At 65.4% G+C, this 23,713-nt stretch overlaps 4 protein-coding genes, 1 long non-coding RNA gene and 1 other non-coding gene across 18 annotated transcripts; 4 read left to right on the top strand and 2 right to left on the bottom strand.

The window, feature by feature from the left end:
• Positions 1–1,735: 1,735 nt before the first annotated feature.
• RPLP2 (ribosomal protein lateral stalk subunit P2) lies at positions 1,736–3,937 on the bottom strand. 2 transcript variants are annotated; one of them, XM_067747860.1, is made up of 5 exons: positions 3,783–3,937; positions 3,474–3,597; positions 2,921–2,969; positions 1,953–2,051; positions 1,736–1,845 (listed from the first exon to the last, which is right to left on the bottom strand). In XM_067747860.1, the coding sequence occupies exons 2-5, from the start codon at positions 3,594–3,596 to the stop codon at positions 1,772–1,774; spliced, it is 345 nt and encodes a 114-aa protein (XP_067603961.1). In that variant the 5' UTR covers position 3,597; positions 3,783–3,937; the 3' UTR covers positions 1,736–1,771. The 2 variants fall into 2 exon arrangements, with proteins under 2 accessions (XP_067603961.1, XP_067603960.1); XM_067747859.1 differs by having other exon boundaries at positions 1,736–1,848; positions 3,783–3,934.
• Positions 2,756–2,890, bottom strand: LOC137231358 (small nucleolar RNA SNORA52). Its single transcript, XR_010946482.1, has one exon. It is a non-coding gene; the product is annotated as a small nucleolar RNA SNORA52 (small nucleolar RNA).
• LOC137229816 (uncharacterized) lies at positions 3,915–5,472 on the top strand. Its single transcript, XR_010945864.1, has 2 exons — positions 3,915–4,045; positions 4,124–5,472. It is a non-coding gene; the product is annotated as an uncharacterized lncRNA (long non-coding RNA).
• Positions 5,473–6,248: 776 nt separating this feature from the next.
• PIDD1 (p53-induced death domain protein 1) lies at positions 6,249–12,065 on the top strand. Of its 5 annotated transcripts, none has more exons than XM_067747812.1 (15): positions 6,249–6,353; positions 7,017–7,396; positions 7,833–8,246; positions 8,563–8,772; positions 8,858–8,912; positions 9,075–9,276; positions 9,354–9,479; positions 9,677–9,856; positions 9,935–10,082; positions 10,198–10,565; positions 10,659–10,782; positions 10,860–10,978; positions 11,057–11,170; positions 11,280–11,479; positions 11,679–12,065. In XM_067747812.1, the coding sequence occupies exons 2-15, from the start codon at positions 7,093–7,095 to the stop codon at positions 11,935–11,937; spliced, it is 2,823 nt and encodes a 940-aa protein (XP_067603913.1). In that variant the 5' UTR covers positions 6,249–6,353; positions 7,017–7,092; the 3' UTR covers positions 11,938–12,065. The 5 variants fall into 5 exon arrangements, with proteins under 5 accessions (XP_067603913.1, XP_067603915.1, XP_067603914.1 ...); XM_067747814.1 differs by lacking the exon at positions 6,249–6,353 and adding an exon at positions 6,360–6,666; XM_067747813.1 differs by lacking the exon at positions 6,249–6,353 and adding an exon at positions 6,360–6,673.
• Positions 11,845–20,583, top strand: SLC25A22 (solute carrier family 25 member 22). Of its 6 annotated transcripts, none has more exons than XM_067747819.1 (10): positions 11,845–11,981; positions 15,750–15,891; positions 15,988–16,113; positions 16,322–16,377; positions 17,165–17,255; positions 18,080–18,198; positions 18,314–18,488; positions 18,571–18,725; positions 18,818–18,893; positions 18,972–20,583. In XM_067747819.1, the coding sequence occupies exons 2-10, from the start codon at positions 15,872–15,874 to the stop codon at positions 19,120–19,122; spliced, it is 969 nt and encodes a 322-aa protein (XP_067603920.1). In that variant the 5' UTR covers positions 11,845–11,981; positions 15,750–15,871; the 3' UTR covers positions 19,123–20,583. The 6 variants fall into 6 exon arrangements, with proteins under 6 accessions (XP_067603920.1, XP_067603918.1, XP_067603919.1 ...); XM_067747817.1 differs by lacking the exon at positions 11,845–11,981 and adding an exon at positions 12,593–12,705; XM_067747818.1 differs by lacking the exon at positions 11,845–11,981 and adding an exon at positions 14,603–14,728.
• A 367-nt stretch (positions 20,584–20,950) lies between these two features.
• On the top strand, positions 20,951–23,512 carry CEND1 (cell cycle exit and neuronal differentiation 1). Of its 3 annotated transcripts, none has more exons than XM_067747809.1 (2): positions 20,951–21,054; positions 22,453–23,512. In XM_067747809.1, the coding sequence occupies exon 2, from the start codon at positions 22,550–22,552 to the stop codon at positions 22,988–22,990; it is 441 nt and encodes a 146-aa protein (XP_067603910.1). In that variant the 5' UTR covers positions 20,951–21,054; positions 22,453–22,549; the 3' UTR covers positions 22,991–23,512. The 3 variants fall into 3 exon arrangements, with proteins under 3 accessions (XP_067603910.1, XP_067603909.1, XP_067603911.1); XM_067747808.1 differs by having other exon boundaries at positions 20,951–21,077; XM_067747810.1 differs by lacking the exon at positions 20,951–21,054 and adding an exon at positions 21,129–21,449.
• The last annotated feature ends 201 nt before the right edge of the window (positions 23,513–23,713 follow it).

The raw sequence follows: 23,713 nt of genomic DNA, 5'->3' as shown, positions 1-23,713 counted from the left end.
ATGCTTGGGTGGGATGGAGGCGCAGGGCAGAGGATGTGGCCCCATGAGGGTGACTGAGCCCTTGGGGATGCTGCTGGATGCAGCAGGGGACAAGGGGTGTGACACAGTGGGGATGGAACAGACCCCCAGGGCCAGCCTGCAAAGTTCAGGGGTTCACCAGGGTGCCAAGGAGGACCGGGACGGTGCTGAGCCAGGAACCTAAGCAGGCCATCCCTGCAACCTGCTCCGAGGGAAGGGCAGAGCCCGTGCCCTCCCCGTTTCCAAGGGGCTGTGGGGCTTGGAGGGTGGCACTACCCCCATGCCGGGAGACCTCTGCTCCCATTTCCACACCCTAGCTGACTTGTTTTGGGTACATATCCCTCCCTCCCACCAGGCCCCAGGAGCTCTGCAGCCAGGAACTGGGTGGCTCTTCCTAGAATCCTGGCTGGGGGTGGGAGTGGACCTGCCCCCCTCCCCGTCTGCACAGAGGAGAAGCCCTGGTATCTGCTGACTGCCAGGGAGGTGTCACGCCCCCACTCCCACGGTGTCCTCTGGCCCACACAGGGAGGGCCCTTCTCCTCAGCCTCCAAGGCTGGGATTGCGAGCTCTGCCCCTGGACCCTGCGTCACTCCTCTGGTGGGCCGTCTCCACCCTAACCTTGGACCACGGCCCCTTGCCACCTGTGTCTCTGGGTATCCACAGCCCCACCTCTCATCCCACTCATACTTTCCCCTTGCAGCCCACACTGCTAGGACTCCTCATTCCCCCTTAGCCCCATGTCCTACACCCCCTCCCCCGAGGCCCTCTTCTAATCCCCACTCCTCTGGGTAGCAAAAAGGCCCTCAGCCCTCTCCCTCCACCCATGAACACCCCTGCCCTGGGGCCTCTTCCTGAGGGAGGGCCCCACACACACCCAGCCCTGCTGTCTCGTGCCACACTCATTACTGTCCTCCAGAACTACAAGCCCATAGAAGCAAGTCCTTCACACCGGCCTACCATGTGGTGGGCACATGGCAGGTGCCCACCACACCACAGCCTTCAGAAAGCAAAGCTGAGAATCTACTGGGTGGCCTGGCACTGGTGGGCGGCTGCCAATAGCTGCACTGCAGGGCCAGGATGGTGCTTGGGTGGGCAGTGGGAGGGCCTCTCCTCTATGCCCCACATTCTAGGCCAGAGCCTGGCAGAAAGAGCACGGGCAGGCCCGACAAGCAAGCACGCAGCCCAACACTGCTGCCCACACCACTTCTGAATCTACCCAGCCAAGGTACTGGCCCACCAGACAGCTGGGGACACAGGCTCAGAGGAGGTAAGTCCAAGCTGCTCAGGGGAGAGGTGGAGCCGGGGCACTGACCTCCACACTGCCATCTGGGGACCACACACCCACCAGCACATCTCCTGTGTGTAACTGAGGCTCTCCCAGCCTTGCAGGAGCTGCTGACCTCAACTGGCCTGACCCACTTCGCAGAGCAGAGACCACCCACCCCTGCTTTTCAAGTGTTCGTGGGTGTCCCCCTGAAGGCCTCATTTCCTAGGAAGGCCCTGGCAGTCCACAGGAGCCAGGACCATGCCCAAGAAGGGGACTCAAGGCTTGGCCACACTCAAGACCAATAGAAAGTAGCCCCCGTCCAGGCACTCCACTCCTGGCTCTTCAGGCAACCGGCTCTGCCTCATCGCGCAAGGGCCCTGGTTCGTCCCGGGATGAGACTAGGATGCGGACACCACACTCTGATGAAGGGCTCACAGGCAACTCAAGAAATACGTCAACAGGTTTTTATTTGCACGGGTGTGGGCTCTAGTCAAACAAGCCGAACCCCATGTCGTCATCTGACTCTTCTGACTCCTCCTTTTTCTCCTCCTTCTTCTCCTCTGCTGCAGGGAGAAAGAGCGTGGTGAGAAATGCCCACGGTGCAGGCCACACTCCCAGCAAAGACCCCAGTGTGTCTGCAGAGACAGCTGCCTGAGCCTCCACTTACCTGCGGCTGGGGCAGAACCCACAGCAGGAGCTGCAGCTCCTGGGGCAGCAGAGACGGCCACAGCCCCGCCAGCTGGCACGCTGGCCAGCTTGCCAATACCTACAGCAATCAGAAGGGAGAGGTGAGACCACAGCAGGAGCCCGGCCTCAACGTTACTCAAGAGTAACGAGGGCTTCCCTGGTGGCGCAGTGGCTGAGAGTCTGCCTGCCAATGCAGGGGACGTGGGTTCGTGCCCTGGTCCAGGAAGATCCCACATGCCACGGAGCGGCTGGGCCCGTGAGCCATGGCCGCTGAGTCTGCGCCTCCGGAGCCTGTGCTCCGCAACGGGAGAGGCCACAACAGTGAGAGGCCCGCGTACCGCAAAAAAAAAAAAAAAAAAAAAAGTAACCAGACACTTAGCCCAATGTATTAGGATCCACGTCATAGGTTCCTGTTCTCCGACACAGGAGTCTGTTGCCACTGCCAGAAATTGGCTTCTAGGAGTCCCTCCAGCAGGGCTACAAGACCACAGCGCCCTACCCTGGAGGTAAGCTAGACAAACATGTTTACAATCAAGCAGGTAAAGTCCGCTGCCCCAGTGTCCAGCAGCGAGCTCACAGACCAGACTGTCTGCTGAACTGGCTTTGCCCCGTCACGGACCCAAGGACAGAAACAGCTCCCCAAGAGCTCAACTTCCAGACAAATCCCACATACTCCAGTCTGATACCACAGGGCAGGGGCCTGTTATCAGCCCTAGCACCCCAAGAAGGGGTGGAGAGACTTGTTTACAAAAGCCCAGTGAGAGCACGGGCGCCCTGTCCCGGAGCTGTCTAGAAGCGCCCACGGCTTGAGCCCACTGAAACCCCGCTCACTCCTCTGGGTAAGGCTTCTAGGGTGCTCTGGTCCACAAGCGAAACCTGGCAGGTCACAGGCTGACCGGCAGGAATTAGAATGGACCGTGAAAATTAAAGTCCAGGACAGAACCTCACCCTGGGCAATGACGTCCTCGATGTTCTTTCCGTTCAACTCACTGATGACCTAAAAGAGAGGAGTGGCCTAGTTTACGAGAAGCCTACCATCACACCCCTGGACCCAGCACAGCCGTCACGACCGACGCAGGACAGGTGAACTGAGACGCCCTGCATGTAAAAACTAACACCAAAACTTACTGCTGAGAAAGGATGCAAAATATCTCACTTTACACTCAACACGTGTCAAAGTAACTTTCACCAAGTTGGGTAAAAAAAACAAGATCAAGATAAACGTCACCGCTTTCATTAAAAAAAAAAAATTACTAAGAAACCTTCAATTACACGTGACTTGTGTTTCTACTGAGCCACGCTGAGGTTTGGCTTCACCCCCACTTTTTCTTCTTTGGGGCTGTACCAGTACATCAAGGCAACCCCAAAACCATATGGGCTGGCAGAAATCAGCAGGAAGCTACACTTTCCCAAAGGGAAACGCCGGGTCGGGTAAGGGAGGGGTCCCCCTGTACGGAGTACAGAGCAGACCGGGGGCTTCGGGCCCCAGCGAGGCGGCTACCTTGTTGAGCCGGTCGTCGTCTGCTTCGATGCCCACGCTGTCCAGGATCTTCTTGATGTCCTTGGCGTTGGGGGAGGAATTGCCCCCGAGAGCGGCCAGCAGGTAGGAGGCAACGTAGCGCATCCTACGGCGCGAGGAGAGGGCGGCGGCGTTACGGGGAGGCCTCCCGCCCCCACCCCGGCCCGTGCGCGGCCGCGCGTGGCTCGGTCCGGGGACCCCGCAGAGGCTCAGCTCGCGCCCTGCCCCGCCCGCCCTACCTCCGCGGCACTCCCGGCCCGGCCCGCGCCCCGGCCTGCCCGCCCCACTAACTTGGCGGCGGCGGAGAAGCCTCGCGCGTGCGACTTCGGCGGCGTTAGGCACGGAAAGGAAGGCGCCGGTGCGGGGGGCGGGGATAATTCGCTACCCAGAAGCCTCCGGAACCTGCGCGCAGCGCCCCTTGAGGGCGCCTCCTAGTGATGTCAGACGGTGCGTAGCCCAGGAGGACGCAGGTGACGCCATTATCCCGTCTTGTCCCGCAGCCACCACCGCAAAGGCGAAAGGCAGTTCCGGGCCGCCTTCTTGTATACAGTGGGGTGAGTGCCCCTCGAGATCCCTGGGGGAAGCGGGGCAGAGCAAGACGCGAGTCCGAAGTGCAGCTTTTTTCCCTTTAGGGCTCCCAGGATGCCACGCGGCGCCTACAGCTCCCACCATGCAGCGCAGCCTTCACGCCCAGGACGCATCTCTGCGGGAGAGGCTGACGCGGCCGGCAAACTACGAGTCCCATGGTGCATGGCTACCGGAAGCGCGGTTTCGCTGCTGCCTGCGCGGGCCACACGTGGCCCGGGCGCTATTGCACTGGTCCAGCCCGCTGCCCTTCCGGGTCTCAGGTGGTTCCCAGACGCGGGAACAGGAGTTCGCTGTCCGGCCCGCCCAGTGGGGTGGGCGAGCTGCTCCGCGCGCTCACACCGCCGAACCGAGCCGCTGCTTCCCCCCAGCGCCTTGGTGGGAGCTCCGGCCGAAGCTGGGAGGCCCTGTCACCGCCGCCCCGAGGAGCGGAGCCAGGAGTGCCGAAGCCCGCGTGACTCCCCCCCACCCCCTGCCCTGGCCTTGTCGGCTCGGGACAGATCTCAGGGTCCACACGGACGTAGCACACGTAGCACACGTCACTCATTCACTCTCCGTGTCAGGAACCCTGCTGCAGGCTGGCGTCAGTCCTGAGAGGGAACAGGCCCGGTTCTGCCTCCGCAGAACTCAGGTTCTAGTGCGCGGACACGCAAAGTAAATAAACGAGGCAGTCCCAGGCTGACACTGTCACGGGGCTGAAGGATGAGAAGGAGCCGGCCCTGCGAAGATGTGGGGCGAGCATCAGCCCCCAGGGGTCAGATGCAAAGGCCCAACTAAGGTGGCCGGAGATGGGTTCAGAGGCAGCAGCCAGCCCATGCGGGCTCTGACAGCAGGTGAACCCGCGTGTTAGCGCCAAGCACTGGTTTGTTAACGCAAGCCACACGGTACCCTTATCGTATAGATGAAGTCAGACATAGAAAGGTTTTCTTGCTCGGGGTCACACAGCTGCGGTAAAGTGGGGAAACCGTTTGGGAAGGATGGGACTTTACTGCAATCACACAAGAAAGTGTTGTGATTGTTTTTATTTAAATTTTTAAATGGTAAAATAATACATAACGTAAAACTTACCATTTTAACCATGCAATTTAGGGACACTAGGTGCATTGACATTGTTGTGCAATCATCACCCCCATTTAGCTCCAGAACTTCTCAAACTGAACTCCATACACATTAAACAATAGCTCCCCATTCCCCTCCCCCAGCCCCTGGCCCCCACCATTTTACATTCCGTTTCTATGTATTTGACTGCTCTAGAGACTTTACAGAAGTGGAGTCATACAGCATTTGTTCTTTTGTGTCTGGCTTGTTTCTTTAGAGTAATGCTCTCAAGGTTCATCTACATTATAGCATGTGTCAGGATTTCATTTCTTTTTAAGACTGAATAATGTTCCTGTGATTGGTTTTTTGTTTGTTTGTTTTAAATTCTTCTGGCAGCTATGTGGAAACTGAAGGGGGGATAGGAACTGGGGAGAATGGAGGCCTGGTGGGAACTGCCCATCCGGGTAGGAGGGATGGCGGTAGCTGGCGAGGGTGGAGGAAAGAGGGTGCACACGGTATCATTTGGGGCAGAACAGGCAGAAGCAGATGCGTTCATGTGTCCGTTTATAGGCATCGACTGTGCGGGGTGAGGAAGCGGGAGTGGGGAAGGTTCTCTTGAGAGTCAGACCTGGTTTGAGGTCCTTGGCTTTGGCACTCACCAGCTAGTGGCCTTGGGCAACACCTGATCTCTCGGAGCTGCCTTTTCCTTCCTTGTGAGATGCGGAAAGATAGGAGGCAGCATGTGAGGAAGTCCACTGCTGGGGGCATGTGCCCCACAGTGATCACCCTAAAAGGAGGGCCATTGCAGCTGGGGCCCAGGCTCTGCAGGGCTTGAGAGGAGGCCTTTGGGGCTGGCTGGGGCCATTCTCAGAGCTGTCCTCTGGCAGGAGGTGGGTGGGGCAGCAGCTTCGATCAGCACCCGATACCCCCTGCAGCCAGAGATCGCACTAGCTCATTTCAGCATGGGGCCGGGAATGCACAGCCCTAGAGCTGAGCGGGCCCAGGGCCCGAGAGAACCTCAAAGGTTGGGTTTGGTGGCGCGCAACGCGGGCCCTCCCACGGAAGGCTGGACGGCAGAGACACGCAGGCCTACAGGAAGCTGAGTGCAGCAGGGCGGCGACCGGCGGAGGGCGGGCGGGCGGGGCGGGAGGGACACTGAGATCCCGGCCTGCGGACCCTCGCCGGACATGAGGCGAGCTTCCGATGCGGCGGGACCCGGAAACGCGCCGCCGGGAGCAGGTGACGCGCGGGCCGCGGGCGCGCCGTGGGGAGGGCGGCTCGGGGAGGGCGCGCTCTCCCGCCCGGGACCCTACCCGAGCGGTGGGGGCCGCGACTGCGCGGTGCACCGACCTCCTCCGCGGACCGAGGTGCGAGCTGGAAGTGGCGGGGAGCCCACCTCCAGGCGCCAGGAAGTGGGGTCCGGTCCTTAGGAACCCCCTCACACTCACTGCTCTGACATACGCGGGCACGATCACCCGGCCCTTGCCTGGAACACTGGCCCCACGTGGTAGATGAGAGCCGGGACCTCTGGTCAAAGCCGAGGAATGTGAAGGTTGGAGGTGGGGCTGGACCCAGAGGGGGTGGGGGGTGGAATAGGACCTGACACCTCTAGGAGTCCCTTGTCAAGTTTCCAGATTTGGGACGTGAAGCCTCACTTTTCCCCTCTCCCTCAAGCATGTCCCCAGGCCCCTCTGCACACAGAGGTCTCCCTGCCTGCTGCCTTCCCAGCCTTGGGGAGTCCTATTCCCCGGCCCCATTGCAGCGATTATCTGTCCAGCAGCCTAGGCTTTGGGCTCTGGACCAGCTGGCCTGGCTCAAGAGCTCTCCCCAGCCAGAGTCCCCCTTCCTCTGGCTAGAGGACGCCCAGCCCCCTCCTACCCGCTCCTCCCCCTGACTCTGCAGCCTCCCTGGGCCCTGCCTGAGCAGGCCTGCCTGGCGAGCTGGGACATGTCTGGCCCCCGAGGACAACCGGTGGGCGATGGCTGCAGAGGCGGAGGGGCTGGAGCCCGAGACAGCGGCTGTAGAAGATGCTGCAGGAGATGCTACAGATGCTGTGGATGCAAGGCTGGGGGCACCCCCTCTCCTGGTTGGGAACCGGCTGAGCCTGGACCTGTACCCCAGGGGCTGCCACCGGCTGCTGCACCTGTGTGCCCAGCAGGTCCGTCAGTTGCTGGAGGTGGAGTTCCTGCAGCTGAGTGGCCACGAGGACCCTCAGCTGCTGCAGGCCACCCTGGCCCGTCTGCCCTGGAGCCTGCCACGCCTCCGCTCCCTGGTCCTCAAAGGTGAGCACCACCTGGTCCCAGCCTCATCGCTGGCTCCTGCCTCTGCTTCTTGGTCCTGAAAGGCAAACCCCGGTCCCAGCCTCATCGCTGTTCTCTGCACAGCGCTACCCGACCCCTTTTACCCCGAGAGGAAGCTGGCTGAGCCTGGGCTCCTGGACCTGGCAGCTGCCAGTGGGGTCTCCAGCAGACCCCAGTGTGGGTATTTCTCCTGGGGTGGGTCACGGGTGGAGACTGTCAGCCGAGACGAGCCTGCGTTGTCTGTCGCTGCTCCCTTCATTTGCTGGTGACTCTCCAGTATCTGTGTCCATCTCTCGCTGTCTAAGCGGGGTTGGGGTGGAGGTCTGTGTTTCCATGCACCTATTTCCCTGGCTGGCAGGGCTGAGCTGGGACCTGGGACTCTGGCTCTGAGAGCCATGTCTGCCTTTCCCCCACCCAGGTGGGCAACATCGGGACGCCCTGGGTGCCTGCCTCCGGGGCTCCCTCGCCACGCTGCCCGCCAGCCTGAGTGGCCTAGCCCACTTGGCCCACCTGGACCTGAGCTTCAACAGCCTGGAGACATTGCCAGCCTGTGTCCCGCAGTTGTGTGGCCTGGATGCCCTCCTGCTGTCTCATAACTGCCTCTCAGAGCTGCCTGAGGCCCTGGGGGCCCTCGCCGCCCTCACCTTCCTCGCTGCCACCCACAACCGCCTGCAAACGCTGCCCGCAGCACTGGGGTCCTTGTCCAGCCTGCAGCGCCTCGATCTCTCCGAGAACCTTCTGGATGCTCTGCCCCCTGAGATCGGAGGCCTGAGCAGCCTGGCCGAGCTCAACCTCGCCTCCAACCAGCTGCAGGGCCTCCCTGCCTCCCTTGGTGAGTCGCAGCCTTGGCTCCCTGGGCCTGATGGGCCTGATGGCCCGTCGGCCACTGCCCAGCCTGCCCTGCCCCACAGCGCTCTCTCCTGCGCAGGGCCTCGCGCGCGCAGGCTGCCACCTCGAGCCTTCACCCCCCTCGCGGCCCTTGCTTGCCCCCCACTTCCCTGGCTGCTGAGGCTCCCTGTGCAGGCCGACCCGAGCTCTCTCGTCCAGCCAAAGAGCGGAGACTGAAAGCGCGGGCGGCCTGGCCTGGCGCTGCAGGGCTGGGGTGGCCCTGTGCAGCCTCCGCGGGCCCTAAGCTGGCGCCCCTGCAGCGGGCCTGCGGTCCCTACGGCTCCTCGTTCTGCACAGCAACCTTCTGGCTTCGGTACCTGCCGGCCTGGCCCGTCTCCCGCTGCTCGCCCGGCTCGACCTGAGGGACAACCAGCTCCGGGAAGTGCCCCCCGAGCTACTGAATGCCCCCTTCGTGCGCCTGCAAGGAAACCCCCTGGGTGGGCCTAGCCCCGGCCCCCACAGTCCTCCAGGTAGGCTCACTGGTGGGGACGGGGCAGACCACAGACAGGACGCAGGTGTCATCACCATCCTAACAGCCCATCTGTCCTTCCACAGGGACACCCGTGGTTCCAGAAATGCCCAGACTGTTGCTGACTTCAGATCTGGACAGGTACGGTGTGGAGGAGGGGCCGGGCTGCAAAAGCGTCTGTCCACCCTGTCACCCTGTCCACCTGCCCGTGCCGTGGGGGTCTCCTAGAGTTGCCCAGGGCGCCAGACTCAGACATGTGGGACCCTGCTGCGTCTGACCCGATGTCCACCCTGTCTCCCTCAGCTTCGCCGTGACCCCCCTAGGCTGCTCTGTGACCCTGGCCTGCGGTGTCCGCCTGCAGTTCCCTGTGGGAGCCACTGCTACCCCTGTTACCATCCGCTATCGACTGTGGCTGCCAGAGCCCCGCCTCGTCCCTCTGGGTCCCCACGACTCTCTGCTCAGTGGTGTCCTGGAGCTGCAGCCCCACGGGGTGGCCTTCCAGAAGGTGCGGCCGGGGCGGGTCGGGGCAGGTGAGGAGGGCCCTGCCGTGGCCCTGGCACTCACAGCACCCTTGCCTGGCAGGACGTGGGCCTGTGGCTGCTCTTTGTGCCCCCCCGGGCCCGGCGTTGCCGTGAGGTGGTGGTCAGGACCCTGAGTGACAATAGCTGGAGTGACCTGGAGACCCACCTGGAGGAAGAGGCGCCCAAGGTGAGGGCTGTCCAGGCCCATCTGGGAAGGGAGCATCTCTGCCCTTGCCTAACTGTCCCCCCCCCCATGCCCGGCAAAGCCCCGACCCTGTCCCTCTGCCCCCCCCCATGCCCGGCGAGGCCCCTGACCCTGTCCCTCTGCCCCGCCCATGCCCGGCGAGGCCCCTGACCCTGTCCCTCTGCCCCCCACACGCCCAGCGGCTCTGGGCTCGCTGCCAGGTGCCTCACTTCTCCTGGTTCCTCGTGGTTTCGCGCCCTGTGTCTGACGCCTGCCTGGTGCCACCAGAGGGGACATTGCTGTGCTCCTCAGGACATCCTGGGGTCAAGGTCACATTCCCCCCTGGGGCCACTGAGGAGCCCCGTCATGCCCGCATGCAGGTACGGGCAGGGCAGCTGCCATGGGTGGCGGGTGGTGCCTGGGCACAGAGGTGATCGCTCGGGTGCCCTCTGCTCCAGGTGGTGCGCGTGGGCAGCAGAGAACTGCCGGCCCTGCTGGGAGAGCCTGAGGCGGCCGCCAGCCCCCTGCTCTACCTCTCCCAGAGCGGCCCCCCAAGCTTCCTTCGGCCAGTCACCGTGCAACTGCCTCTGCCCCCCGGCGTCACAGGTGAGAGGCGGCTGTGTGGCCTCCTGGACTTGTAGCCACGGGGTGGGGGGAACAGTGCTCAGAAGGGGGGCCCCGGGCAGGGAGGCCTCAGCCTGTGGCCCCCTGCCACCCACAGGCCTGAGTCTGGACCGCTCGCACCTGCACCTGCTGTACCGGGCCCCTCCCGCGGCCACCTGGGACGACATCACGGCGCAGGTGGCACTGGAGCTCACCCACCTGTATGCTCGCTTCCAGGTCACGCACTTCTCCTGGTCAGTGCCCCCTCCCTCCGCCTCTTTGGTCCCCCACCCCTGCCCCGGCCTGTGCACTCCGCTCACCCCCAGCCTTCCCAGGTACTGGCTCTGGTACACCACCAAGACCTGCGTGGGGGGCCTGGCGCGGAAGGCCTGGGAGCGGCTGCGGCTGCACCGCGTGAGCCTCATCGCGCTGCAGAGGCGCCGGGACCCCGAGCAGGTCCTGCTGCAGTGCCTGCCCCGCAACAAGGTGGGGGCGGGGGCAGAGGGCTGGGAGGGCGGGGTGGGGGCCAGGGGGCCAGGTCAGGGCATTGGGCTCCCAGCCAGTGGGTCGCCCCTGCAGGTGGACAGCACCCTGCGGCGGCTGCTGGAGCGCTACCGTGGCCCGGAGCCCTCAGAAACCGTGGAGATGTTTGAGGGTGAGAAATTCTTCGCTGCCTTCGAGAGGGGCATCAACGTGGATGCCGGTAGGCCCCCTGCCCCCAGAGAAGGGACCCTGGGGTCTGCCCCCACAGTCCCTGCTGAGCCCACCCCCTGCCCCCAGACCGTCCAGACTGTGTGGAGGGCAGGGTGTGCTTCGTCTTCTACTCACACCTGAAGAACCTGAAGGAGGTGTACGTGACCACAACGCTGGACCGGCGGGCTCAGGCCGTGAGGGGCCAGGTGGGCCAACGGGGTAGGGCCCCCCGGGCTGCCTGGGCCGAGGCCAGAGCACTGAAGCCCACCTTATCCCACCCACAGGTGTCCTTCTACCGAGGAGAGGTGCCAGAGGAGGTACCTGAGGAGGCGGAGGCTGCTCGGCAGAAGAGGGGTGCAGACGCCCCGTGGATGGCCACTCTGCCCCTCAAGCTGCCGGTGCGGCCTGGCGGGGGGAGCGTGTGTGAAGGGGGAAGGGGGCGGCCAGGGGTATGGGCTGGAGCCGGGGGCGGGGCTGGGGCTCACTGCCACTGCGTCCTCCCCACAGAGACTGCGGGGATCCAAGGGCCCAGGGCAGGGGGCTGGCCTCTCCCTGGCACCTCTGAACCTGGGCGACGCCGAGACTGGGTTCCTGACACAGAGCAACCTGCTAAATGTGGCCGGGCGCCTGGGCCCTGACTGGCCAGCCGTGGCCCTGCACCTGGGTTTGCCGTACCGTGAGCTGCAGCGCATCCGGCATGAGTTCCGGTGCGTTCTTTTGCGCCTCCCTTCCCGCTGCTGGCCTGCCTACTGGAGGCTGGCTGAAGTTCTGTCCAGGGGAGGTGGGGGCAGGGCAAACAGTCAGGAAAGGGAGGGTCTGGCCGCCCCTGGCCCAGGGAGGAAGGAACCCATCTTGGGAGGGTGGTCCTGGGCCGGGCCCCTCCCTCACCGTTCCCTGTCCCCCCAGGGACGACCTGGATGGGCAGATCCGCCATATGCTCTTCTCCTGGGCTGAGCGCCAGGCCGGGCAGCCAGGGGCTGTGGGGCTCCTCGTGGAGGCCCTGGAGCAGAGTGACCGGCGGGACGTGGCCGAAGAGGTGCGAGCTGTCTTGGAGCTTGGCCGCCGCAAGTACCAGGAGGGCATCCAGCGCACAAGCCTGGCCCCCGGGGACCTCGGCCCACCTGGCTCTTCAGCATCACGATCCCCCGAGCCTGCCCAGACCTAGAACCTACCGACTTTGGGCTGGTCCCTGACATCCTCTGGCCAATGGTTAGATGCTCCCACTTTCAAACTTGCCCTGGGTATGGGGCCAGTGACCCTCTCCTCCTTGTGTAACAAACGTGCACCATCCTGGCTGCTGTCTCAGAGCTCAGTTTATTTGCTGGGTGGAGAGACAGGTGGAAGGCACGGGGAGGCCAGATCAGAGGCCTGGCCCCTGCTGTGAGGGGGCCTGTGCACAGGCTTCCCCACAGCCCTGGCTCCTGCCTGTCTCCGGCCCAGCGCCTCCTCTTGGTCCTGATCTCTGGGAGACAGGGGGCCCCAGCTACAAAGTAAGGGCCGCAGCCCCGATGGATACAAAGTCACCCTGTGCGGGATTGCACATCTGCCCTTTGGTGGCGGTGGGGGGGGGGCTTGGCCAGTTCAGTCCCCTCCCAGCACCGCTCCTCCCCTAGGACACCTCGTCCCAGCGCACCTCGCCATCCGCTGGCCCAACGGGAGTAGTCCCTGGTCACTGGCCCATGCACGGGCGCGAGGCCGGACACGCAGGGAAGACCCCTGGGGACCTAGGGTGAGGGCTTGGCGCTGGGCTGTGGCCCGCCGGGCGCAGTGGCCGCGGCGGCCAGGAGAGGGAGCCGGAGGCCGCGAGCGGGCCGAGGACCGGGGGCGGAGCGCGCGCGGCGCCGAGCGGACGCGCCCCCGCGCTTAGGTGAAGCCGGGCGCGCGGCGCGGCGGGGAGGCGAGAGCGGCGGCGGCGGCGGCGGCAGAGCGCGCGGTGAGTGCCCGCGGGGCGGCTCCCATCCGCGGCGCCCACCCGAGTGTAGCCCGGCTGCGGGGGCGAGGGGCACCACGACGGCTGTGGGAGGTGACATCTGCCCGGACGAGGCGGCTCCTGCGGGGCCCGCGCCGGCGGATGCTGCGACCCGCTGCCGCTGGAGTGTGGGAGGCCGTGCTCGGCCCCGGGCGGTGCCGGGCGCGCTCCCTGCGCACACGTGTCCCCGCGGGGTAGGAGACGGGGGCCGGTGGCCAAGGAACAGAAGCCCGGCCGTAGGGGGGACACACGTGGGGCCCTGCTGGACGTATGGGGACACGTGCTTGGCTGGAGTCGCCATCGCCTGGAGGGGGACAGCGTGGCGGTCCGGGCCCCGTCCGGACCCCCTCCAGCGAGACGGGGAGTTGAGCCAGCCTCCAAGCGGAGCCCTGAACTCCCACCCCGCGCCGCCTTTGTCACCGGCTTGGCGCCCCTCCAGACGGCTGGACAGAAAGCACCTCCCCGGGGGGGAAGGCGCTGGGGAAGATTGAATGGGGAGCAAATGGCCAGTCGCAGACTCTGAGCCTCACCCCCATTGCCTTTTTGGGGGTGGGGGAGCTCAGCGGCTTCATTTGTGGGAGATTTTACCTCCGGAGGGCCTGGAAGCAGCAGCATCGTCCTGTGGGTGGTCCCTGTGAGCTGCGGTGTCCACAGCCTTGCCTGCAATCCCAGTTTACCAGGCTGCGGGGAACCGGAGGGGGTACAGGGAGGGCTGACAGCCCTGGGGCCTCAGTCCTGGCTGGGGCTGCCAGGTTTCTATGGCAACATGGGGGCGCAAGGGGAGGGCCCTCCAAGCTGTCTCATGAGCAGGGTGTGAGAACACTGAGTGAGGACAGAAAAAGGAGCATTCAAGGTCCGGAGGACCCCTTGCCAGTCGTCTCCCGGCAGAGCCCACTGCCCCCACTGTTCTCAGTTCTGCAACCGTCTTCCCCATTCCAGCCGGCAGAGTGTGATGTGGGACCCCAGGGCTGCCTGTCTTCCTGGGACAGCTGCTCCCCTCCCCACCTTGGATAGTCTGTCTGACTTCCGGGGCCCCCATCACCCAGATGTCCCTTACCCCAGACGGGAGGCAGGGCTCACTCAGTCCCCATAGGGCAGGATGTGGACCTTGCCCCCAAGGGTCTGGGACAGCGGAGAGAGACGGCTGTGGCCAGTCTACACCTGGAGGGTGGGGGAGGGTGGGGGTGGGAAGAGAGGGTCAGGTTGAAGTGCAGAGGTCAGACTCCTCTCTGCAGGCTGGGGCACGGAGAAGCAGGTCTTGGCACTGAGGCCCTGGGCGAGTGTGGGGGGGGTGCAGCTTGGCTGGGCAGAGGGCTCTGGGAGTGCTGGTTCCCATGCCCTCTGGACCTGCCAGGTGAACAGGCCCATGGGTGGCAACCAGTAGGCTCTGAGGCCCAGCCACCCCCTCCCTGGCCTTTCCAGCAGACAAGCATGTCTTTCTCTGCTCCAGCGTGAGTTTTCCCTGAAGTTCACCTTCCCCAAAAAGACCCACAAGTCCCACAGGCACGAGTGGACACAGACCCATCTCCACCCCATGGCATCAGATCCCCCATGCCTGGGCACAGAGAGAGCCCTATCCTTGGGGTCCCGGGGCCCTAGGCAGATCCAGCCTGCAGGCTGCAGACTGAAACCCATAGGGCAGCTGGGGGCACGGTGGTCAGGGGCTGGGGTCCCTGGGAACCGGTTGCGTGGCTTGGCTGGGTCAGCCCGAGTCTGACCCACTGCCCCACGGGCTGGCGGGGGCTTCGAGGCCAGTCCCAGCCTCCCAGAAGCTGTCACACCCCCTTCTGGTCCCTTCTCCCACAGGGGCAGGGAGCCTCATCCCGCCCAAAGTGAAAGAGAAAGTCACCACCCCCCTCAGGCCCGCCCCGCCCCGCCCCGCCCCACAGCCAATCCCCGCAGCCGGCACCGCCCTCGGCCACTGGATCTCCTCCGCCCGCCCGCGGGCTGTAGTCGCGGAGGAGGAGCCGGTCCGGTGCACCTTGGGGTGAGCGGGACCGCGGTGGGGGGCGGAGGGGCTGATGAGGAGGCAGGGGACATCCCGGCCCAGGAAAGCTGGGTGAAGGTCACCAGTTCTCGGGGGGGCGACAGGTGTGAGCCAGCCGTGTGACCCTGGGTGGCAGCGCTTCGGGTGGGAGCCTGTGACAGCTGGCCTCTGAGGGGGCCACAGTGGGGGGGAGGACCCCACAGCCCAGTTTTTATGGCTGTGCCCCTGCATAGGAGGCCCCCGAGGCTGGCTCTGGCTCCCCAACCCTGCCCCTAGAGAGAGGGGCCTCTTGTCTCTGCACCCCTGGAGTAGCTGGGGGACTGGCCCCAGGGAGCCTCGGAAGGTCAGCCATCCCCCTCCCAGAGGTCCTGGTCGCTGGGTTCCTCCGTGTGTGTGGGTGTGTTGGGTGTGAGTCTGGGGGTGAAGTTCCTGGGAGGGTGGGCACAGGGCTGGCTGTGGCTGTGCTGGCGCTTCTCCGGTCACCAGGGGAGCGGATGGTCTGGGGGTCCAGCGTGGAGTTGCCACGGGAGTGGGGGCATCTACCGGGCAGCTGTGAGCTGAGCCCTAGAGTGGACCCTGGGGCACTCTCACCCCCCTCCTGAAGAGGGCAGGTGCCCGCTGCCTCTGCTCAAGGATGGGGGCCGTCACAGCCCAGTCTAGGGGCGCCCTGCCCGGCGTGTTGGCCCCGTCCCCTGCTGCTGCCTCCCCAGCGGCGCCTGGCCCTTTAAAGGGCTCCGCGCACGTGAGCGAGCGAGCGAGGCCAGCTGGGAGTACGCAGCCGGTGGGGGCGCCTTGAGGGGAAGCCGGGTGGCCCAGGGATGGGGCCAAGGGGCAACGGTTCGCCGCACACTGCGCGCCCAGGACGTGCGGAGGGCCCCAGCCCGGGAGGGGGCGCTGGGGGGAGGGCTCGGTGCCCCTTCAGGAGACCTGGGAGGGAGGCTGGGGGGGCTTACTCCTCTGGGGTGCCTCTGAGCCGTGGCTCTGCCCACCCCCGCTGATCCCAGTTCCCTCTTTCTTCTAGGACAGAAGTGTTGGTTTTCAAGCTCCCCTGGAAGTAGAGGACTGCCCCTCCCCCTCCTCCAGCACCACCTCCGCTGTCTGGTATCCACCTCTGCGGCTCCTACCTGAGTGCTCCCGAGTTAAATGGCCGATAAGCAGATCAGGTCAGAACCCCACCCAGCCTCACCCCACCCCTGTCCTCCCCTCCCCGCCGACCTATGGCCCAGGAGGTCGTCCTGACACTCCCTCCGCCCACACAGTCTGCCAGCCAAGCTCATCAATGGCGGCATCGCTGGGCTGATCGGGGTCACCTGCGTGTTCCCCATCGACCTGGCCAAGACGAGGCTGCAGAACCAGCAGAATGGCCAGCGCCTGTACACCAGCATGTGAGCCTGCGGGGGGGCGGGTAGCAGGCGTGGAGCCATGGGTGTGGGGCAGACTTCTGCGCTCGGCGCCTGTATCCCCCCATCCCGTTAAACCAAAGGGGAAACTGAGGGGGGCAGGCTGGGGGAGCGCCTCCCTGGGTCAGGGCTGGGGCCGTTGCTGGATGCCAGACTGATCCCCTGCCCCCCCCCCCCCCCCCCCGGGCTGTAGGTCTGACTGCCTCGTCAAGACCATCCGCTCAGAGGGCTACTTCGGGATGTACCGCGGTGAGGCTGGGACGGGGCAGGCCTGGGTAGCACCCTCCTGCAGCCCCAGAGGGGTCCTACCGTAGCGGCGGGGAGGCAGGTGGGAAGCCAGGGCAGGGCGGCGTACCTGTGCCGGGTGTGACGGTGTGGACCTGTCCCGTGGGGGCTGCTGCACTTGCACCGGGGGTCATCAGCCGGGCCCTGGGTGCTGGGGGGAGGGGGGGTGGGATCTCTGGGGCACGGCAGTTCTCAGCCCCGTCCCCCACTCACTACCAGTGCACAGCATGGCAGGACACTGTCTCTACCACAGTGGCCGCAGCCCCCTCCCCTGCCTCCCGGGACGGGTGGGACCCTGTCTGTGCCAGGAGATTGGGAGGGATGGGGTCGTTACTGCAAAGCAGCTTAGGAGACAATCTCCAAGCCTGGATTTGCCCAGATGCTGTGCAGCCCTGAGTCCTCGCCGCTGAGAGGGGCTCGCCACTGCCTCCCCAGCTCTGACCCGCGCCAGGCCGGACGTGGCCTTACCCAGAACCCCAACGCGAGCATGTCTGTAGCCCAGGGGAGGTGTCCCTCAGGGAGGCCGCCCACTGGACTGGGAGGGTTACGGGGGAGGCTGAGCAGAAAGCCCGGAGAAGGCACTGCCTGGCCCGCCGGTCCCACCCCTGCCAGGCACAGATGTGGGCGAGAGGGCAGGACACAGCCCAGGAGTGACGGGGGGCGGGCTTTGTCAACTGGGAGGCGAGTGCTGGTGGAGAGCCTCCCCAGCCCAGGCCACTGACCTGTCTGTGCTCCCCCGTGTACCAAACAGGAGCCGCCGTGAACCTGACCCTCGTCACCCCCGAGAAGGCCATCAAGCTGGCAGCCAATGACTTCTTCCGATACCAGCTCTCCAAGGATGGGTGAGGGGCTCGGCCGGCTGCTGGGGGCCAGGGTCGTGAGGGGGAGGGGTCTGTGCTTCCAAACAAAGGACGAAGGCTCTGTCCTCCTGGGGGCCCCTCACCCTGACCTTGCAGGGCCCCCCTCCTCCTCCTTCCCCTCCCTCTCCTCCCCCTCCTCCTCCTCCCCCTCATCCCCCTCCCCCTCATCCCCCTCCTCCCTCTCCTCCCTCTCCTCCCCCTCCTTCTCCTTCCCCTCCCCTCCTCCTCCTCCCCCTCCTCCTCCCCTCCTCCTCCCCCTCCTCCCCCTCCTCCTCCCCTCCTCCTCCCCCTCCTCTCTTCCCCCTCCTCCTCCTTTCCCTCCTCCCTTCCCCTTCCTCCCCTCCCCTCCCCCTCCTCCCCTCCCCTCCCCCTCCTCCCCCTCCTCCTCCTCCTCCTCCTCCTCTGTCCCCAGATGCTGAGTCAGTGGTGCCCAGGCCCCAGGGGTCCTTGGCCCCCAGCCACTGCCTGCTGCCCCTTGTAGGTTGGGATCTGGGGGGCACTGACCAGTTTTCCCCATCACCCAAGGGTGGGGCTGAAAGGCCAGTAAACTGGAACCGCCCCCCCACTGCATTTCTCTTTGCTCAACAACGGCCCCTTGGCCCTTCCCTGGCCCTGCCAGGAGCCATCTGTCAATTGGGCTCAGCGCCTGTTGCTGGAGAGCCTGGAGGGTGTCTGAGGCTGCGGAGGTCTGTACCCCACAGGGCTGCCTCCGCCTCCACCCCTCCCATGCCCCCTCACTCCTGGGCGCACTGGGAGGCCCCCGGGGCCTCTGACTCTTCCTTGCAGCCCCACCCTCTTTGCTACAGGCAGAAGCTGACCCTGTTCAAGGAGATGCTGGCGGGCTGCGGGGCCGGCACCTGCCAGGTGATCGTGACCACCCCCATGGAGATGCTGAAGATCCAGCTCCAGGACGCGGGCCGCATTGGTGAGGGCGGGGTGGCAGGGCAGCTGGGCGGGGGAACTAGCCAGGCCCCTGCCCTGCCGCCACCGCGTGCCTCGCGCCGAGAGGGAGACCAGCAGGCCGGCCCCTTTCTCCCCAGCCGCCCAGAGGAAGACCCTATCTGGCCAGGCCCAGCTTTCTGGCCGGGGGGGTGCCCAGCCCCCCGTGGAGCCTCCAGCTGCACCCCGGCCCACAGCCACTCAGCTGACCCGGGACCTGCTGCGGAGCCGCGGCATCGCCGGCCTCTACAAGGGACTGGGGGCCACGCTGCTCAGGTAGGGGGGCAGGGAGGGTTGGGGGCAGCCCGCCCACCTGCCCCCCACCTCCCAGCCAGTCACCACCGCCCTCCTTCCGCAGGGATGTCCCCTTCTCCATCGTCTACTTCCCCCTCTTTGCCAACCTGAACCAGCTGGGCCAACCGGCATCTGGGGAGAAATCTCCTTTCTACGTGTCCTTCCTGGCCGGCTGCGTGGCTGGGAGCGCGGCTGCCGTGGCTGTCAACCCCTGTGATGGTCAGTGCCCAGGCCTGGGCCCGGGTTGGGGACGGGGCTGAGGAGTGGGGTCGGCGGTAAGGGGCCCACACTGACCCGCACGCTCCCTGCAGTGGTGAAGACCCGGCTCCAGACGCTCCAGCGCGGCGTCAACGAGGACACCTACTCGGGGTTCCTGGACTGCGCCAGGTGGGTGAGCCCCCGGGGGGTGTGGGGCGGGGGTAGGGCGGCCCCAGCCCTGCAGCTCTGACCCCCCTCCCCCGACAGGAAGATCTTGCGGAACGAGGGCCCCACAGCCTTCCTGAAGGGTGCTTACTGCCGCGCCCTGGTCATCGCCCCGCTGTTCGGCATTGCTCAGGTGGTCTACTTCCTGGGCATCGCCGAGACCCTGCTGGGGCTGCCGCGAGTCCAGCCCTGAGCCCGGCAGCCACCCCACGCCCTCCAGCTGAGCGGGACCAGAGTGGGGCCAGAGCCAGGCAACGCACCCGGATGATGCGAGAGCCTCTCCCCACATGGACGTGGGGGTGGGGGGAGAGGAAGGGGTGCAGGGTCCACACGGTGTGCACACGTGGGCCTGGTGGGGTTCTGCCTGCACGACCGCTGGGATCAATGTCTTATGTAGAAAACTAAGAAATCTTTACATTCCTGGAGCCAGCCCTGCCCACCTTGGCCCCCCCCCGAACACCCCCAGGGACAGAGCTGGTCTCTGGACTGGGGGCCCCCAGGCCTGGGCTGGGCAAGCTGGACCCTCCCTTCCAGTCTACCAGCTCCCGTCCCCGAGGCTTGGCCCCTAGTCCACAGAGGGGACCCTGCACAAACCTATTTATTAACTTGCTGAGCACAAGTGGCTTTGTCCATCCCTCCGTCTGTCCGTCCAGCCTCCCCTGCTGCTGTTCTCGCCTTGGCCAGCCTTGCGGGAGGATTGGGCTCTCCTGCCCCCCATATTGAGCCAGGAATCCTAGGCTGGGGGTCACCCTGCGTTCTGACTCCCAGGACAGGTTCCCCGCCCCCACCGTGGGACCCAGCCTCCTTCCTGCTAGGCCCCTCGGCCTCCAGCCCAGGCTGGGGACCCAGAGCGTGTGAAGTCGGGGCGCATGTACGAATGTTGTGGGGAGTAGCTGGTGGCAGCCCTTTGCTGGCCTGGCCCCTCAGGGATGGGGCTGCCGGGGAGACTGCTGCCTTTCCCCACGTGGCCAGGCGCGTGCGCGTGCGCGTGTGCGCGTGCGTGCGCGCACATGTGCTGTGTGTGCCCTAGACTCCCCACTGCCCCCGTCCAGAAATTCATTTCTCCGGCCTGCCCGCTCCTGCTGCACCTTCAGTAGACCCCTCTTCGGAGACCACCACCCTGGTGCAGGATTGGCCCTAGGGGAGGGCAGGCACGAGGACCAGTCTGGAGCCTGGGAGCGTGTGCTCCTCTTGCAGGGTGCCAGGAGCTGCCCCTCCAGTCTTCCCAGTGCCCACATTGCTCTCTGGGCCTCTGCATACGGCCCCCCCAACAATTAGTAAAGCTCCGCCCTCCCAGCGTCCCCCCCCCCAACTGATATTGTGAATGGAGGCAGAGGCTCACCCTGCCCTGCCCTGTCCCCAGCCACGTGATCGTGTTGGTGATTGGTCTGACGTGCCGGTGCTGTGTTCCCCCACGCCCCGGGCCCCCTCCCTGGAGGCCCCTCCCAGTGACACTACCTGGGGCTCAGGCCTGGGCCCCGCAGTTTGCGGTTGCTCCTGGGAGCTGCCCTCTCCCGTCACATCTGTACCTTGGAAGCTGCTGCTGCTGCTGCTTACAGAATTATATATTTTTTCTTTCGAATTCAAGAGTTTTAAGAAGTTGTAACTTTTTGTGTCTTGTCATGTAAGAAGATAAATAAATATTCTAAGTAGATGCCTCTTCTCTGAGACTCTGGTAGGGGTGACGAGGGGAAGGGCGCCCTCCTCTTCTGGTAACTGGCTCCCCTCACCTGGCAGTCCTGGGTCCGTCTGCCCACCCACTGACGGGCACACTGGCTGGAGGGGGTCCTGGGCGGAGTGGCCTCCTGACTCCCTCACAGTCTGGGATGGGGTTGCCAGCCTCAGCCCCTCACCTCCCTGACTCTAAGCTGCCCTTGGGATCAAAAGCGGAGCTGGGTTTGGGGGCCCCAGAGGTCTCAGCCAGCTCGGGGCGCTGTGGTGGCCGAGAGCAGGTGGGCGGGGCCGGCGCTGATGCGGTCCCGCCCCCCTTCCTGCGCCGGAAGCAGTGCATTGTGGGAAACTCCCAGTCCTTCCTCCGCAGCCGCCGCCCGCCGCCCTCCGCCCTCCGCCCGCCGCCCGCCGCCCGCCGCCCGCCGTGGTCCCGCGGAGAGCGCGCTGCGCCGAGGTGGGAGCGCCGGGAGCAGCAGCGTAAGGCGGCGGCGACTCCGCGGCCTGGGGTCTGGGGTGGGGTGGGGGCGTTGGGCCCCGCAGGAAGAAGCAGCGGTTCTCCGCTATGAAGGTCACCGGGGGCCCTCCGGGGCCCTTGCTCTCTTGGGCACAGCGGCCTGCAGGGGGAGGGGTAGCCGGGTGACGTTAGTATGAGCCAGAAATAACCAAGGGTCTGGGGGAGGTGGAGAGTGGACCCCATGCCCTTTGCAAACTTGATGCCCAGCAGCTGGGTGCCCCTCCAGAGTGGCAGGGGTGAGGGGCTGCTGGGGTTCCCCGGGAAGTAGGACAGCAGCTGGGCCTCTCATCAGGACACCCACATCACGCCGTGACCTTCAGGCGACCTTCACTGTGGTTAGTGTGCATTGCCAGGGTGGGGACCTGGGGCTGCCACCCCCCACGCAGGCTCCCTCTCCCTGAGGGTTGAGGTGGGAGTTCTCAACCTCCTGGAGAAGCGGCGGACCGCCGGTGTCCGGGTGTCCAGGGCGGGAAGACTCAGGTCCAGAGTGACGAGGCCCCCAGTCCCCCTGCCCTCCCCAAACATTGAGGATCTGGGCCAGGCCTTCCCTACAGCCCAGAGCCCCCATCCTCTGCCTGGCCCAGATTCGGGGGTGCTGAGGCTGATGACAGGGCGCCTGCCGACCCCAGACTCACACCAGGGATTCCCTCCACTCCCAGAGGCAGGCGTGGCCTCAGGGTCACGGAGGACTCCCTGCTCTTAGGCCGGAGCAGGCAAGGCCGGTCATGGGGGTGGGTGCCCGGCGCTGGGGGGAGTAGATGGCTGGCTGGGAGGCACAGGCCTGTCACTGCCACCCTGCCTTCTCCAGCCTTCTGAGAAGACACCCTGGTTTTGTCACATCCAGGTCCTGGCGGCCTGGGGCCCATTCCTACCCCACCAAGGCGCAAGAGCCCAGACTCTGGGCTCCCACCCTGCACTGCCTCCCCCCCAGCCCACCCAGCCCTGAGAAGGGTATGCAGTCAGTTCTGCCCAGGCCCACGGGGCTGCTGTCCACCTCCTGTGACTGCACACCCTTCTCAGGGCTGGGTGGGCTCTCTTTCCCACCCTGGGTCAGCGTGATGGACACGGCACACATGTGGGCAAGACCGTGTCACAGATGAGGAAACTGAAGCCTCTGGCTGGTCTCATCCCGACACCCCAGCCCAGAGGGGGCCCACAGCCCCTGCTTGTGTGCTTGGAGGGGCTTTTCAGAAGGTGGGTGAAGCCGGACGGAGGCTGAGCCCTGGAAGAAGAGGGTCCAGAGAACTGAGCAGGGTCTCTATAGGGACAAGGAGCTGGGAGCTGGACAGGACGCCAAGTCTCTTGTCCCAGCCTCGTTGGGTCTCCCCCACCCCCCAGGCTCATAGGATGCCCAGAGGTGAGCTGTCCTGAGCTGCTGCGGTCTAGACACCTGCCTGTCCACGCACGCCCCGTGCAGCCCGCCAGCACACCCACCATGGAGTCCAGAGGGAAGTCGACCAGCAGCCCAAAGGCCGACACCAAGGCTGCTGCTGAGGCCCGAGCGCCCACCGCCGCGGACGGGAAAGCCCCCTCGGCTAAGCCAGGGAAGAAGGAGGCCCAAGTGGAGAAGCAGGAGCCTCCAGCGGCCCCCACCCTGCCGCCTGCCAAGAAGACCCCGGCCAAGGCAGACCCTGCCCTCCTCAACAACCACAGCAACCTGAAGCCGACCCCCGCAGCCCCCAGCAGCCCCGATGCAGCACCCGAGCCCAAGGGCCCTGGGGATGGGGCTGAGGAGGGCGAGGCCCCCAACGGGGGCCCAGGGGGCAAAGGCCCCTGCCCTTTCGAGAACTTGACCCCCCTGTTTGTGGCTGGGGGCATGGCTGTGGCAGCTGCAGCCCTGATTCTCGGTGTGGCCTTCCTGGTCCGAAAAAAATGATGGCTGGTGCCCAGGCAGGGGCACAGCCACTTCCTGTACAGACCTCGGGAATCTAGTGCATGCCAAGTTCACACACAGCTATCTATACATACGTAATACATATACTTGTGTACCCCCCATATACACGCAGAGGAAGAGAGAGAGGGACAGGCCCCCTGCCAGCAGTGGAAACCAAGCCCCCTCGGTCGGTCAGTCCCCAGCACTTTCCCCTTTGAACCTGGGGGCAGAAGGAGCCCTGGCTCTGTGGGTTACAGAGCAGCACGGTTGGAGCCCTGACAGGGTGGCGGCTTAGGCTGGACCAGGGCACCTGAGGGCGGAGGAAGGAGTGGGCTGAATGTGGCCCGCCTGCCCAAGCGTGCCAGCCTGTCCCAAGGGCCCCAGTGGTTCTGCGGGCTTCCTGGCAGCAACTTCCCAATGAGCCCCCAGGGTGGGTGCCCCCAGGGCTGGGCAGGGGTCTGGGATGGGTTCTGACCTGGGTGCAGCCCGCGTGGGGACATTAAAGGGTGTGGCTGTCTCACTCTCCCCATTTCTGCTCTTTGCTTGCAACTTGGGGTGGGGCGTTCATCTGGGTGGGCTGACTCCGGGGGGCTGGCCTCAGGCGGGCGGCCACACGGGCGGAGTTTCCGAGCCACTTGCCCGGTCACCCGAGCCCTGGCTGGGTGGACAGACAGCCCGAAGGCTGGTGTCGGGAGGGGGCTCCCCAAGTTGACCTTCTAGCTGGGC

Source organism: Pseudorca crassidens, chromosome 9 (assembly GCF_039906515.1).
Source record: "Pseudorca crassidens isolate mPseCra1 chromosome 9, mPseCra1.hap1, whole genome shotgun sequence".
Taxonomy (NCBI): Eukaryota; Metazoa; Chordata; class Mammalia; order Artiodactyla; family Delphinidae; genus Pseudorca; species Pseudorca crassidens.
The sequence above is the reverse complement of the archived record's forward strand: the minus strand, read 5'-3'. Positions and strand labels throughout refer to the sequence as shown.

Excerpts from the sequence above, each read along its gene's own strand:
- RPLP2 (XM_067747859.1), bottom strand. The coding sequence starts at position 3,596 with ATGCGCTACGTTGCCTCCTACCTGCTGGCCGCTCTCGGGGGCAATTCC. Across the intron at positions 2,970-3,473 it reads ACGACGACCGGCTCAACAAG|GTCATCAGTGAGTTGAACGG; the intron begins GTAGCCGCCTCG and ends CCTCTCTTTTAG. Across the intron at positions 1,849-1,952 it reads GGGTTCTGCCCCAGCCGCAG|CAGAGGAGAAGAAGGAGGAG; the intron begins GTAAGTGGAGGC and ends TTCTCCCTGCAG.
- PIDD1 (XM_067747812.1), top strand. The coding sequence starts at position 7,093 with ATGGCTGCAGAGGCGGAGGGGCTGGAGCCCGAGACAGCGGCTGTAGAA. Across the intron at positions 8,913-9,074 it reads CTGACTTCAGATCTGGACAG|CTTCGCCGTGACCCCCCTAG; the intron begins GTACGGTGTGGA and ends TGTCTCCCTCAG. Across the intron at positions 10,783-10,859 it reads GGGCATCAACGTGGATGCCG|ACCGTCCAGACTGTGTGGAG; the intron begins GTAGGCCCCCTG and ends CCCTGCCCCCAG.
- SLC25A22 (XM_067747819.1), top strand. The coding sequence starts at position 15,872 with ATGGCCGATAAGCAGATCAG. Across the intron at positions 17,256-18,079 it reads TACCAGCTCTCCAAGGATGG|GCAGAAGCTGACCCTGTTCA; the intron begins GTGAGGGGCTCG and ends TCTTTGCTACAG. Across the intron at positions 18,726-18,817 it reads GGCTGTCAACCCCTGTGATG|TGGTGAAGACCCGGCTCCAG; the intron begins GTCAGTGCCCAG and ends CGCTCCCTGCAG.
- CEND1 (XM_067747809.1), top strand. The coding sequence starts at position 22,550 with ATGGAGTCCAGAGGGAAGTCGACCAGCAGCCCAAAGGCCGACACCAAG.